Genomic DNA, 15,941 nt, shown 5'->3' with positions numbered 1-15,941 from the left:
AATGGTTCTTGAAGGGGAAGGGTCCTACAGCCAAACCTACAGGCGTTAAATCCAGGTGTCCGTGTCAGTAACTTCCTCTTTCCCCCGGCGGACACTTGGAAGCTTTTGTCTCACTCTCCCTCCCTTATAGTGGTTAATGGGGGTGAATGGCCATACTAACTGGCGGATAGATGTAAATTTGTAAATTATTTGAAAAAAATGTATATTTGTTTATATATAACTAACCATTGTTAACTTTACTGTCACAGCGGAAGTGGAGGAGGGCAAAGGTTTGTTGCCGCTCATTGGGCCAACTCACCTGTCGATCGTAGACAGGAGCTTGGCGCAAGCCACCCGTTATGAAGTGTAATTGCCTTTCTCTGCTTATGTAATTAATAAACTGTGGCCGACCTGTTCAACCCACCTTGGATTGCCTGTGTTGAATTATGGGATTGGAGAGAGGGGGGAAGGCACTGGCTACGACACACAGGTCTCCACAGTCTGTTTACTGACTTCCCAGACCCCATGCATTTTGCAAGCCCTTCCCCTGGAACCCCTTCATCATCCACACATGGTAGCCAATCATCCCAGATCCACACCCCCATGTCCATATTTCACCATCCGACATTCCCAAAAGCTACCGTATTTTTCGGACTATAAGACGCACCGGACCATAAGACGCACCCCTATTTTCAGAAGGAAAATAGGGAAAAAAATAATAATGTGTCAAATGGGGGTCAGTCTTACAGTCCGAATTCAGCTTACCTGGGAAGGGATCCGGCACAGGTGGAGAAGTAGTCACAGGGGTCATTCAGTGGTCCAGGCTCATGCGGTGGCGGCGGCTCTGTGCTGGGGCAGCTGCACTGGGGCTGGGGCGGGTGGGCTGTGCAGGGGCAGCTGTGACAGGGGCAGCTGTGCTGGGGCAGCTGTGGCAGGGGCAGCTGTGGCAGGGGCAGGTGGGCAGGGGCAGCTGTGGCAGGGGCAGGTGGGCAGGAGCAGCTGTGCTGGGGCAGCTGTGGCAGGGGCAGGTGGGCAGGGGCAGCTGAGGCAGGGGCAGCTGAGGCAGGGACAGGTGGGCTCTGCGGTGGTGGCAGCGGGCGGCGCTCTGCGGTGCGGTGGTGGCAGCGGGCTGTGCTCCGGTGCAGGGGCGGCGGCTCCGCCGGCGTTTCTTCGCAGCCCGGAGGCCCCCGCACACCCCTTGCTGGGCGCCGCCATGTTGCGGTGGCCTCGGGAGCATGGATGCCGGCAAGATGGCCGCCGGTCCGGGGACGGCGCATGCGCAGCTTCAGATCTCGTGCCGAGATCTCGGGGGGCGAGATTCAAATCTCGGCAACGAGATCTCGTCCCCCGAGATCTCGGCAAGAGATCTGAAGCTGCGCATGCGCCGTCCCCGGACCGGCGGCCATCTTGCCGGCGTCCATGCTCCCGGAGGCCACCGCAACATGGCGGCGCCCAGCAAGGGGTGTGCGGGGGCCTCCGGGCTGCGAAGAAACGCCGGCGGAGCCGCCGCCCCTGCACCGGAGCACAGCCCGCTGCCACCACCGCACCGCGCCGCCCGCTGCCACAACCGCACCGCAGAGCCTCGCCCGCTGCCACCAGCGCACCAGGTACCGTGCATTGCGACCATAAGACGCACCCCCCACTTTCCCCCAAAATTTTGGGGGAAAAAAGTGCGTCTTATGGTCCGAAAAATACGGTAATTTTTTATTGTTAAATAAAATTTTGCTTTTGTTCGAAAATTCAGTGTGCTCTTTATTTCGCCGTCACCGCAAATACACACTTATGCTCTGTCGCCACAAACACACACTTATGTGTATTGTATTGTTGAGGGAACTTGGAACAGATGTTAACTAGAGTTTTTTTATTATTTCAGTAAGGAAACATTACAGTTAAATTTTACCATCACAGTTAAATTTTACCATTACAGGTACATTTTAACATTACAGGTAAATTTTAGCCACTTAAACCATTTCGTCTTACCATGACAGACGTCCATTAGCAGAAACAAAGTTGGCAGAAAATGTATCCCTCATTTGTGCAACTTCCACTATAGTTCTCAGAGGGTGATCTTGCTAATCACGCAATGTTGTATTAACAGGTTCCTCAGTTTGTAAGTTTGACCGCTCTTTAGCAAGTATGTAATTGTACAGAACAACACACGCTTTCACAACCTCATCAATAGTATCAATTTTTAGATTAAAGGCTGTTCCCAAAATCCGCCATTGAGAGACCAGCAATCCAAACGCACACCACAGTTTTTTGTGCCCTTGTCAGTCGACAGTTAAAAATCTTTTTTGTGTGATTTAAGTCCCGACTTGAGTACGGTTTTATGAGGTTGGCACACATCTGGAACGCTTCATCCCCAACCACAACAAACAGCATTGGCGGTCCTTCACTGTTGGGAAGAGGTCATGGCTGTGGAAAATTGAAATCATTACCATACAATCGTTGGCCCATGTCAGAGTTTTTAAAAGCCTGTGAGTCATTTCCTCGACCAAATGAGTCAATGTCCATGGCGACAAATCTACAGTTAGCATCTGCAATCACCATTAGAACTATGGAAAAGTATTTTTTTTATAACTGAAAAACTGATCCATTTCCAACTGGTTTCCTAATGCGAATGTGTTTGCCGTCCATCCACAGCCCCAGTTAGGAAAATTACAAATGTCTATTAATTGGGCAGCATTTTCCAGCCACAGTTCTGTTGTGGGTTAGGGGAGGAATTCTGCATGCAGAATGTCACATAAAGCCCTGCAGGTGTCTGCAACAATCCCAGAAAGGGAGGACATTCCAATCCGGAACTGGAAATGAAGAGATGTTAAGGTCTTTCCGATAGCCAGAAATCGCCCAGACAGAAAATGGAAAAAAAAAATCAGTACATGACTTTTAGAATAATCATATTAATGACAGGTGTTTCTTTTTCAAAACTACCTTAGGGTCACCAACAGACATTCCTCAGCAGGGATTGCTCACCGTGCCTGTGTCTCCTGCCTGTTGATGGATTCTCACACATGTTGCAGCAAGTCATCAAAGCTCTGTTGCGACATCCTCGTGTAGTTGAAAAACTGAGGGTTTGCACGCAGCTCTGTGTACGAGTGGTAGGCTACACAGCTCTCGGACTTCAACAATGGGGTTTTGCCAATAGCGATGACATCTCCGTCTTTCTCCTTTTCTGTCTTCATAACAAACAGCAGCAAAGGCATAAGCCAAGTTCAAATCCAGATTACGATATAAGCTCTCCATGCGAAGATCCATCTTGCAGCAGGATACAGCAGCAAAAGATGAGGATTTCATCTGTACAAGGGTCTATATAGAGTATTTCCATGAGACATGCCCATTGGACATGGCTTGTGTCAAGGAAATTCTCCTGGAAAAAACATTGTCCTATCAAATGCATGCACATAAATAACACAAACACATGCAAACGTAGCTTTTTTTGGCGTCATGCGTAAGATGATACGGATAAAAAACGCTGCGTTAGCATGCGTTTTGACATGCATTTGCGCATGTAGATGATACGCTGCACAAATATATGCAAATTTCAACTTAGCCTAAGGCTATGTGTGCACGTTAAGCATTTGCTTGCAAAAATTTCTGCAAGGTTTCTGCATCTCTTGACAGCAAAAATGCCTGTTTTGCCATGATTTTTGTATGCGTTTTTGTACAGCAATGAAGGCTTTTTTGAGCTAAATAAATATTTATAAAAAAAATCGTGATGTAATTTCTTGGTTCAACACCACCTTTTTCATTATGATGCAGTAGCATCAGAATAATGGGATTAGGGTTTGGTGTCAGTAGCTGTCATTGACATCCAAGCACTAGGTTTAGTAATGAAAAGGTGTCAGCCCCACCCCCTCATTACTAAGCTGGTAAGTAAACACAAACACACACACACACACACACACACACACACACACAGAGTCAACAGTCTATGTAGCAGCATTAACAGAGGGAACCTATATACAGTTGTGGTCAAAAGTATTGACACCCCTGCAATTCTGTCAGATAATACTCAGTTTCTTCCTGAAAATTATTGCAAACACAAATTCTTTGGTATTATTATCTTCATTTAATTTGTCTTAAATGAAAAAATACAAAAGAGAATGAAGCAAAAAGCAAAACATTGATCATTTCACACAAAACTCCAAAAATGGGCCAGACAAAAGTATTGGCACCCTCAGCCTAATACTTGGTTGCACAACCTTTAGCCAAAATAACTGTGACCAACCTCTTCCGGTAACCATAAATGAGTTTCTTACAATGCTCTGCTGGAATTTAAGACCATTCTTCTTTGGCAAACTGTTCCAGGTCCCTGATATTTGAAGGGTGCCTTCTCCAAACTGCCATTTTTAGATCTCTCCACAGGTGTTCTATGGGATTCAGGTCTGGACTCATTGCTGGCCACCTTAGAAGTCTCCAGTGCTTTCTCTCAAACCATTTTCTAGTGCTTTTTGAAGTGTGTTTTGGGTCATTGTCCTGCTGGAAGACCCATGACCTCTGAGGGAGACCCAGCTTTCTCACACTGGGCCCTACAAAATGCTGCAAAATTTGTTGGTAGTCTTCAGACTTCATAATGCCATGCACACGGTCAAGCAGTTCAGTGCCAGAGGCAGCAAAGCAACCCCAAAACATCAGGGAACCTCCGCCATGTTGACTGTAGGGACCGTGTTTTTTTCATTGAATGCCTCTTTTTTTCTCCTGTAAACGCTATGTTGATGCCTTTGCCCAAAAAGCTCTACTTTTGCCTCATCTGACCAAAGAACATTCTTCCAAAACGTTTTAGGCTTTTTCAGTTAAGTTTTGGCAAACTCCAGCCTGGCTTTTTTATGTCTTGGGGTAAGAAGTGGGGTCTTCCTGGGTCTCCTACCATACCATACCATACCATACCATACCATACCAGTCCCTTTTCACTCAGACGCCGACGGATAGTACGGCTTGACCCTGTTGTACCCTCGGACTGCAGGGCAGCTTGAACTTGTTTGGATGTTAGTTGAGGTTCTTTATCCAACATCCGCACAATCTTGCGTTGAAATCTCAATTTTTCTTTTCCGCCCACATCTAGGGAGGTTAGCCACAGTGCCATGGGCTTTCAATTTCTTGATGACACTGCGCACGGTAGACACAGGAACATTCAGGTCTTTGGAGATGGACTTGTAGCCTTGAGATTGCTCATGCTTCCTCACAATTTGGTTTCTCAAGTCCTCAGACAGTTCTTTGGTCTTCTTTCTTTTCTCCATGCTCAATGTGGTACACACAAGGACACAGGTTGAGTCAACTGGCTGCAAGTGTGATTTAGTTATTGCCAACATCTGTTAGGTGCCACAGGTAAAGGGCCTCACACTAAGCGATATCGCTAGCAATATCGCTATAACGTCACTGGTTTTTGTGACGTTATAGCGATATCGCTAGCGATATCGCTATGTCTGGTACTTACCTCCGACTGCTCTCCCGCTGGTCATAGCTGATCGCGCGAGAACGTCCTGGACCGTTTCTCGTCATCAGCGTGGACGCGGGCGGGAGGACGTCAGGATCGCCTCATCTGACAGGTAAGAAGTGACCCCCGAACCCTGCGATGTCGCTGGTGAGATCTGCCTGTGTGGCAGCTCACTAGCGACCACTTAGTGATGTACCAGCGATCCTGACCGCGTCATATCGCTGGTCGGGATCGCTGGTGCATCGTTAAGTGTGACAGTACCTTAAGTTACAGGTGCTGCTAATTAAACAAATTAGAGAAGCATCACATGATTTTTCGAACAGTGCCAATACTTTTGTCCACCCTCTTTTTTATGTTTGGTGTGGAATTATATCCAATTTGGCTTTAGGACAATTCTTTTTGTTTTTTCATTTAAGACAAATTAAATGAAGATAATAATAACAAAGAATTTGTGTTTGCAATCATTTTCAGGAAGAAACTGAGTATTATCTGACAGAATTGCAGGGGTGTCAATACTTTTGGCCACAACTGTAGGCTGTAACCAGAAAAACAACTTTTAACCCCTTTACCCTTGAGGGTGGTTTGCATGTTAATGCCTGGGCCAATTTTTGCAATCTTGACCACTGTCACTTTATAAGGTAATAACTATGGAATGCTTCAATAGATCCTGGTGGTTCTGAGACTGTTTTTGTGATATATTGTCCTTCATGTTAGTGGTAAAATTTCTTTGATATGACTTGCGATTATTTGTGAAAAAATAGAAATTTGGGGAAAATGTTGAAAATTTCACAGTATTCCAAATTTGAATTTTCACGCCCTTAAATCACAGAGATATGTCACACAAAATACTTAATAAATAACATTTCCCACATGTCTACTTTACATCAGCACAATTTTGGAACCAATTTTTTTTTTAGAGACCACATCACATTTGAAATCACTTTGAGGGGATCTATATGATAGAAAATACCCAAAAGTGACACCATTCTAAAAACTGCCTCCCTCAAGGTGCTCAAAACCACATTCAAGATGTTTATTAATCCTTCAGGTGCTTCACAGGAATTTTTTGAATGTTTAACAAAAATTAACATTTGACTTTTTTTCACAAAAAAATCACTTCAGATCCAAATTTTTTTATTTTACCAAGGTTAACAGGAGAAATTGGACCCAAAGGTTGTTGTGCAATTTGTTCTGAGTACGCTGATACCCCATATGTGCAGGAAATGTGGAAACTAGACCTCCCAAGGAACTTATCTAGATGTGTGGTGAGCACTTTGAACACCCAAAGTGCTTCACAGAAGCTTATAATGTAGAGCCGTGAAAATAAAAAAATCATCTTTTACACAAAAATGATCTTTTTTTCCCCCAATTTTTTATTTTACTAAGGGTAACAAGAGAAATTGGACCCCAAAAGTTGTTGTGCAATTTGTCCTGAGTACGCTGATACCCAATATGTGGGAGTAAACCACTGGGCGCATGACAGAGTTTGGAAGGGAAGGAGCGCCATTTGACTTTTCCAATGCAAAATTGGCTGGAATTAAGATCGGACAGAATATCGCGTTTGGAGAGCCCCTGATGTGCCTAAACAGTGGAAACCTCCCACAAGTGACACCATTTTAGAAACTAGACCCCCAAAGGAACTTATCTGAACTTATTTGAACCCCCAAGTGTTTCACTGAAGTTTATAAAGTAGTGCCATGAAAATAAAAAAAACATTTTTTTTCCACAAAAATAATCTTTTTGCTCCCAATTTTTTATTTTATCAAAGGTATTAGGAGAAATTGGACCCCAAAGTGGTTGTGCAATTTCTCTTGAGTACGCTGATACCCCATGTTGGGGAATACTACTTTTGAGGCATAGTGCAAAGCTCAGAAGGGAAGAGGTGACATATTGGAGTTTAGATTTTGATGGAATGGTTTGAGGGTGCCATGTCACATTGGCAGGGCCCCTGAGCTGCCAGAACAGAAACCTCCTATATGTGAACTCATTTTACAAGCCACTCCCCAATGAATTCATCTAGGGGTGCAGCAATCATTAACACCACATGTGCCTCACAGAATTTTATACCATTGGACAGTGAAGAAAAAATAACTACATTTTTTCCACCAAAATTTTGTTCTTGCCAAATATTTTACATTTTCACACAAGAAAAGTAGCAATACCCCATATGTGGCTGTACAGTACTACTTAGCCATACAGAGACTCGGGAGGAACGGAGCGCTATTTGACTATTCAAGTGAATGGGTCTGTGCACGTCAGTGTTTCCATGGACCATGTGTCCGTGGGCAAAACACGCTGACATGTCCGTTTTTTTAATGTCAGCATGGGCCACAAAACGTCCAGCACACATGCATACACATAACACACATGGATTTCATCCGTATGACACGCATTGGCACCAGGGTAGAAGCATTACAGTAAGCGCTGTTCCCCGGCGACAGGTGCTGAACACGGCTCTTATTAGCAGCAGTGGTAGGCTAATGAAAGTAATTTGCCCATCAGCTGCCGCCTGCTGTCTCTTATCACTTAAATGTAACTCATCATTCTCCCCTGCTCTGCCGGCCATCTTGCGCGAGCAGGGGAGAATGATGAGTTACATTTAAGTGATAAAAGAGACAGCAGGCGGCAGCTGATGGACAAATTACTTTCATTAGCCTACCACTGCTGCTAATAACAGTGACAGCAGGAGCGGCTGATGGGGGTATTCATCAGCTGCCGCCTGCACTATAAATAAATCGGCGTGAGTTTACCTGTATTTTCTATAACCAGCCAGGCAAAACTCACAGCTGGGGGCTGCAATCCTCAGCTGTCAGCTTCAGCAACGCTGGTTATCAAGAATAGAACGGTGAAAAAGCTGCTTTTTTAAACTATCTAAATAACTTTAAAAAACGTGGGGTCTCCACATCTTTGACAACCAGCCTTGCTAAAGCTCACAGCTGGGGGCTGGTATTCTCAGGCTGGTAAGGGGCCATGGACATTGACCCTCCAGACTAAAAATAGCAGCCCTCATCTGGTCAGAATAGGCACATCTGTTAGATGCGCCAATTCTGGTGCTTTGCTGGGCTCTTCCTACTTGCCCTTTAGTGGTGGCAAGTGGGGTTCATATTTGTGGGGTTGATGTCACCTTTGTATTGTCAGATGACATCAAGCCCACGGCTTAGTAATGGAGAAGCGTCTATAAGACACCTATCCATTACTAATCCCATAGTCACAATGTATAAAAACACACACATCAATAAAGTTCTTTAATTGAAAAAATGACAGACTCCTTTAATAATCTTAATTAAACCATACTTACGACCTCACCTTATTCTACCAAAGCCCTTGATCTCCTGTAATAAAAGTAAAATAAAAAAACAATATAACGTACCTGTCCGTCATTCTGTCCCACACTGCAATCCATGTCTGGGGGACAATTAGTTTTAAACCTGGACGGTACCAAGATGCGAGGCTGAGAACCACTGGTGAATGAGCTGCTGGGATTGCAGCATCAGTGACCGGGGGTGATGCCATAGAGGTTACCTTTGGTCACTGGGCTCCGTTACCAGCCGGGCTGAGCTGCGGTGAGAGATCCCTGCTAGCACCGTGAGCGCTCAGTGACTGGGGGTGATGTCATAAAGGTTACCTTCGGTCACTGGGCTCTGTTCCCAGCTGGGCTGAGCTGCGGTGAGATCCCTGCTAGCACCATGAGCACTCACGGCTCACGGTGCTAGTGGGGATATCACCGCAGCTCAGCAAAGCTGGGAACGGAGCCCAGAATTTCTTTGGGGTGGAGAGGAGTTTTATACTGTTCCGTGTGTGTTAAGATTGATAAAGTAGTTTTATTCTTCAGGTCAGTACGATTACAGCAATACCTCATTTATTTTTTTTATGTTTTGGCGCTCTTATACAATAAAAACTTGTATAGAAAAAATAATTATCTTTGCATCACTTTATTCTGAGAGCTATAGCTTTTTTATTTTTCCGCTGATGGAGCTGTTTGATGGCTTGTTTCTTGCGGGATTCAGTGGTACCATGTTTATATCCGTCCTTTTGATCGCGTTATTCCACTTTTTGTTCGGCGGTATGGTGATAAAGCAATGTTTATTGCCTTGTTTTTCATTTATTTTTTATGGTTCACTAAAGGGGTTAACTAGTGGGACAGTTTTATAGGTCGGGTCGTTGCGGTAGCGGCAATACCAAATATGTGTACTTTTATTGTTTAGATTTTTTTGCATTCAAATGTTTATTTAGTGATAGAATATATTGATTTTTTCATAATTATTTTTGATTTAAAAAAAAAAAAAATATTTTGACAATTATTGATATATTTATTTTTTTTTACTTTTTTCTAACTTTTTTACTTAGTCCCATTATGGGACAATCATTTTTTCCAGGCTGATCGCTTATATAGCATGCAGATGAAGCAGCAGCTGCATGCCATAGAAGCTGTCAGCTCTGCACTGACAGTGAGACTTGCTGATCATGCACTACGCATCTTTCCTCGCTCTGGTGACCCGGATGTATTGTCAGGTGACATCAAGCCCACAGGTAGGTAATGGAGAGCCGTCTATAAGACACCCCCATTACTAACCCCATAGTGATATTTTATAAAAACACACACCCAGAATAAAGTCCTTTATTTGAAATAATGTCACCGACTTATTTATTGAATCTAAATTAAACCATACTCTCCGAACGCCTAATTCACTGAAGACAATGTCTCCTGCAATAAAAAAACAAACCACAAAATTCCTCACCTATCCGCAGAGAAGATAATACATAAAGACCAACAATGATCTTGATGACTTTGAGAGCAGTCACTAATGTAAAGGCACCGTCACACACAGCGAGATCGCCAGTGAGATAGCTGATTTTGACGCCACAGTGATCTCGCCAGCGAGATCGCTGTGACATATATCAGCGACCGGCCCCCCTGCCGGGTATCGCTGATTGCGCTCGAACGTCCTGGGCCATTTTTTGATCGTTGGTCTCCCGCTGGCCAGCACGTATCGCTGCGTGTGGCAGAGGGAGACCATCAATCAGTGACACTGGGAGCTGGTTTCCAATGTAAACAGCGGGTATCTAAGAGCCGCGTGGCTCTTAGATACCCACTGTTTACCTTGGAAACCAGCTTGCTCGCTGGTCCCGATCGCTGGTGGGTCTATGTGACAGCTCACCAGTGATCAGCTATGTCCCAGCGATCCCATCCACGTCAGATCGTGGGTGGGATCGCTGGGACATTGAAGAGTGTGACTGGGCCTTAAGTGAGAGCATCTGAGCTGATCAGCTGATAAACTCCGGTGAACTCTCTCACAGCAGCTCAGTGATACACTGCGGGAGCAATTACCTCCTGACAGTGTATTGCTGACTGCTGGGAAGAGCAGTCACATCTCCCGATGTGACTGTTCTACAAGTGAGATCGTTGTGGGACACGTGGAGTATGGCGGACAGGCGAGTAGTTGGTGGTTTATTATTTTTGACATGGCATCGGGGATTGTGTTAAGGTGAGTATATGGTGGTTTATTTTACATTTTTTCTAGGAGATGAGGGCATCAGGGATTTGGTGTTAGGTGAGTATAATGGGTTTTTTATTTTTATTTGAATATGTATGTAAGTATGTATATAAGTGTGAGCACAGGCGCTGGCCGAAGAGAGACTACGTTTCCCATCAGGGGCTCCTGCCATCACTGTTATCAGTAACAGCAGACGTAGGCTGATGGGAGTAGTAGCCTCATCAGCCCACGCCTGCTGACCTGCAGTAAGCGTTTTACCATGGGTCACAATCACAACTTGACCCCAAAGCGCTCTAACAGACGGTCTTACTTGCGGTAGTGCTACCACCAATAAGAACCACCGGACCGGTGTTTCCCATGCTGTCACAGAGATGACAGCATGGGAAACACCACAGGAAGCTGGTAAAAATGTAAACGAAAACTCCGCAAATCCACAGCAAATCTGCAAACATTTTTATACCTGCATTTTTGCTGCGGATTTGATTGACTCAATTGAAGTCATTATGTGGAAAACGCTTATGAGTCCACAAATCAGGAGGACCCTGAACAATGGTGAGTATAGCAGTATTGCATGCAGAAAGCCACAGATCGTCAAAAACAACATTGCATCAGTTTGTGAAAGATTATATGAACATGACAGAAGGTTATTGGAACTATGTTTTGTGGACTGAGAAGACCAAAATTGAGCTTTTATGTTGAGAACCATTGTTTGTCAAAAGAGTAACACTGCATGACAACATAAAAACCTCATACCATCTGTGAAACACGGTGGTGGGCAGTATCATGGTTTGTAATGGTTTTACTGCATTTGGGCCAGGACGGTTTGTCACCATTGATAGAACAATAAATTCTAAATTATACCATCAAATTCTAAATAAAAATGTCAGGAGGTCTGTCTATGAGCTGAATCTCAAGAGAACGGGCTTTATGTAGCAAGACAACGACCTGGGTCCTCTTGTGTATAAATATGGGACTCTTCAGATTTTGTATTAGTCTATGCCTGATGAAGAAACCTGAGTAGTCTTGAACGCTTGCGATTTGTTACCATCTCAAATCTTAATATTTTTCTAACTACTCGCTAACACAGTACAAAGATATATATTTTTCCTGTATCAAATGCAGACAAGTCATTCTACAAAAGAATGGTTAAAAAAGAATAAAGTTAGAGGGACCATGTCACCTCGCGATGTTATTTACCTGCAGATATGGAGTTATTCTGCATAAACTGCAGGGAGGGCTGTCAAAGTGCTGGGGGAGGGATTACAGTACTCACTATGTAACTGCTCCCTGCACCGCCCTGACTGCAAGAAGCCAGACACGGTAGGAAGAAAAAAAAAAATTTCTCCCTGACGCTGTTTCAGTAAGGCGACTAAGCAGCCATTACCGTAATTTTTTTTATCGGGTTTTTAGTCCAAGCATGAGTATGCAAAAAGTTGTCGAAATTGAAAAAAAGGAAAAGATTTTACCTTTTTTCCCAGGAGTTCATGCCTAAAATGCTGAGGAGCAGTCGGGAGTAGTAGAAGGCGGACTCTGGCTTTTGGTTGGTGGGTTCTTCTTGAGGCATAGATCTCATGTGAAGGTTACTATAATGCTTCTCTACAAACTCCTTCTCTTCCGCACTTTGCTTTAAAATAGCGTTACTGACCTCATTCTCAAGTTTTTCAGAAAAGCAAGCGGGTGGTGGAGAGGGAACATTCAGAGGAACTCCTGCTCTTTGAAGGCACTCAGGACTTGTGACTCCCAGATACTGTAAAAGGCAGTCAAGAGCATCCTCCTCATCGGACAAGCTGTCCCATAATGGCAGAGCTTCTCTGCCTCTCCTCCTTGACAGAATGGAGGAAAACTCCTCTGCCTCCCGTTGCGCAGGTGTCTGTTCTTCTTCTACAGTAACAGAAGTTGTATTAAAAGCAGGAAGGGAAGACCACTGGGACTTCTGTCCTGAATGTTCAAGTGCAGGTCCATAAAGGATGGAAGATTCCCAACTGTACTTGCCAGAAAGGTCCCTCATGATAACACGAACCATGGAGCCGGCAGCAGACAACTCCTCGCCAGGAGGAAGCTTCTCTGCCGGAATTTGCAAGCAGGACACTAGTGTGGTATTATTCAGTACAAAGAACTGGAGATTGGGGCTGTGGAAGAGCTGTGGGGAGAGGTCGGAGCATTCATTGTAGGGATTGTCGTGATTCTCACAGATCTGACTAGTCAGCATGGCAGGGTCTCCACTCATGGGATAATGTCCGAGGTGGTTCACCAGATGTGAAATAACCATTCTTGCTGCAACTGGGATCAAGCCTTGCTGCTTGTGCGTTTTCACTGCAAATAAAAACAACAAAAGCTGCATTTTAATGAAGCAAAAAATGTAAATGTACAACCTGATTCCTCATATTTATTCATGTTACCTTTAATAATGAAAATAAAGGAGACAATTTTTGTTAAAATTTTCTCTCTCTGCTTTTCAGCAGCCGTAACTTAAAAATGTTCAAATGTGAATACGTGAGCCATTGTGTTACACTACTTTAAATCGAGTTTTGAGGTTACGTATAAATCAGAGTAAACATTTTTTATTTTTTTAGAAAATACAAATATAGGAAAAAGCAATTTATTTATATTTTTTACTGTTCACTAGTGATAAGTGAACGTGCTCGGATAACGTCTTATCTGAGCATCTTGGGTGCGCTCGTATATTGTCTCTGCAACTGCAGGATTTGTGGATTTTAGACAGCCTCAACACATGTGGGAATTGCTTACCAAACAGGCAATCCCCGCATGTGTTGAGGCTAACAGCCTCAGGGACTGGAACATAATATATGAGCATGTCCAAGATATTCGGATAACGCCCGAGCGTGCTCAGATAAGACGTTATCTGAGCACGTTCGCTCATCACTACTGTTCACTTTTCCCAACAAATAACCTGTTGAATGAATTACGGTTGTGTAGATACCTGATGTATGCAGTTTTCATTTTTCATGCTATGTATGTAGTAAAATGTATTTCATATGTAAAAAAAAGTTTACTTATTTTAATTTTTCCTTTTCTTTTTGCAATGGAAACCTTTAAAGGTAGCAGTAACTTGGGCATCAATAGGAGCCCCAGTTACAGGGGAAAACAGTCACTGTAGCATTGCCACACAACACTGGCAGAGCTCATCTTGGTCTGCTAGGACCCAGCAGCTGTACTAAGCCAAGCTGACACCCAGTGGTCAAGTGATCGCTAGGTCTTTAAGAAGTACTGGCAGTGCTGATGAGTCTATTCCCTAGATGCTCTCCCTGTGCGCTAGTTAATTGTAAAATAAAACGAAAACAAAAAGTAGTAATAAATCACTTCTGCCTTATTCCCTGGATGTGTCTGGCAACCTGAGACCCCTAGTTTGCAGGAGCTTTAATCCTGAACCATAAATTCATCCAGGTGTCTCAGTATGTTTTTTAGAATAAAAAGTGCCCATATACCTTCAATAGCTGTACGTTGATAGCCATTTCACCATCTTCCTCCATATAATGGGGAAAGAAACGTCTCTGCACTTGTGTAATCAATTATATTTACAAGTTGCAACAATAAGGATGTTTTCGCATCAATGCAAAACCCTTTGCAACCATTTTTGGGTAGCACATCTCTTATTCCGGTTCACACAGATAGAGGCGCTGCTGACTACTGATTTTATTCAGTTCAGTATAAAAGGTGCTGGCTAGTTGCTTGCTGAATTTGTTCACACTGGGCAATGATCAGAATGATGCTTAGTACAAATGATCACTTAAAGGGAATCTGTCACCAGGTTTATGCTACCTCATCTAAGAGCAGCATAATGTAGGGAAAGAGACTGATTCCAGTGATGTGTCACGTACTGAGCTGCTTGATGCAGATAAGATAAAATCCCTATTTTCTCTGCTGTAGATCTACCAGTGGTCAGAATCTTGAGCACTGTATAACCCCGCCTACATCTCCGATTGACAACTGTCTCTGTACATTGTGGCAGGCTGCCAATCAGTGATGGGGCATGGTTACACAAAACAAGAGGACTACATGGCACGAAAAAACTAGTCCTCTAGTGATAATCTCCTGCTGATAAAACACAGATTATTACTGAAACAACACACAGTCTAGTAAGTGACACAATGCTGAAATCAGGCTCTCAACCCCTACACCAAGCTGCTCTCAGATTACACAGCAAAAACCTGCTGACAGTTTCCTTTTAAGCAATCATTACACTGGTATAAAAGAGGAGTCAGCTGATCTCCTGAGAGAACAAAATGATATGGTCTTAAAATTCAATGCATCTGATTCCTCTTTCACCACAACCTCATCAATCAGGTGGTAGACTCTTCTGAAAATCAGTCCTGCCGACATTATGTGTATGTATTGACTCCTTTAGGGAATAAAACCGAAAAATCCGAGCAATGATCAGGAGAACAAGCAGACTCAGAAGGTCAAATTCCTTAATTGATGTAAAAGGACATAAATCCATGGGACACATTCATTCCTGCACTGAGTGTGTCAAAAGTTTTTATAAATTTGTACTCAGAGACTCTTCTGTCTCTCTGAGACTTGAAGTTACCTTTTAATACAAGTAATTTAATGTCCATCATGCTATGACCCGGGATACAAAAATGTTTTGCCACAGGTAGATCCATTATTTTTTCTCTTTTTGTGTGACGATGAGAATTCATCCTTGTTCTGTTTTTGCCCTGTCTCCCCCACAAACAGACCCCCAGTTGGACATTTGTTACAAATAATTAAGTACACCACATTAGATGTGAGGCAGCTGAAAGTACCTGGGATCTTGTAGCCCTGATGTGAGTTGGGGATCTTTATCTTGTCCATGGTCATTATATATGGACAGGTTTTACATTTTTTCTGGTTGCAAGGAAAGGTTCCTGCAGCTGTTGGGGAGGACAGGGAGCTTCTGACAATGATGCTTCTTAATTCTGGAGGCTGCCTAAAACACAGCAGTGGGGGGTCTGGAAATATGGATTGTAATCGGGCATCTGTTGTGAGTTCATTTTCCCCTTCACCATTGGGGTCTGATGAACTCCCTCTTC

At 43.7% G+C, this 15,941-nt stretch overlaps 1 protein-coding gene across 5 annotated transcripts in view; it reads right to left on the bottom strand.

Moving 5' to 3' along the window:
• RALGAPA1 (Ral GTPase activating protein catalytic subunit alpha 1) overlaps nucleotides 1–15,941 on the bottom strand; it is a 448,263-nt gene that overhangs the window by 125,196 nt on the left and 307,126 nt on the right. For all 5 annotated transcript variants that reach the window (XM_073554214.1, XM_073554210.1, XM_073554212.1 and 2 more), the window contains one exon: nucleotides 12,375–13,221. In XM_073554214.1, coding sequence (XP_073410315.1) covers nucleotides 12,375–13,221 — 847 coding nt within the window. The remainder of the gene's footprint in view (nucleotides 1–12,374; nucleotides 13,222–15,941) is intronic.

This window comes from Dendrobates tinctorius, unplaced genomic scaffold, assembly GCF_039654945.1.
Source record: "Dendrobates tinctorius isolate UK_male_01 unplaced genomic scaffold, ASM3965494v1 ptg000208l, whole genome shotgun sequence".
In the NCBI taxonomy this organism is placed as follows: Eukaryota; Metazoa; Chordata; class Amphibia; order Anura; family Dendrobatidae; genus Dendrobates; species Dendrobates tinctorius.
Note: the sequence above shows the minus strand (reverse complement) of the source record. Positions and strands in the feature narration are given on the sequence as shown.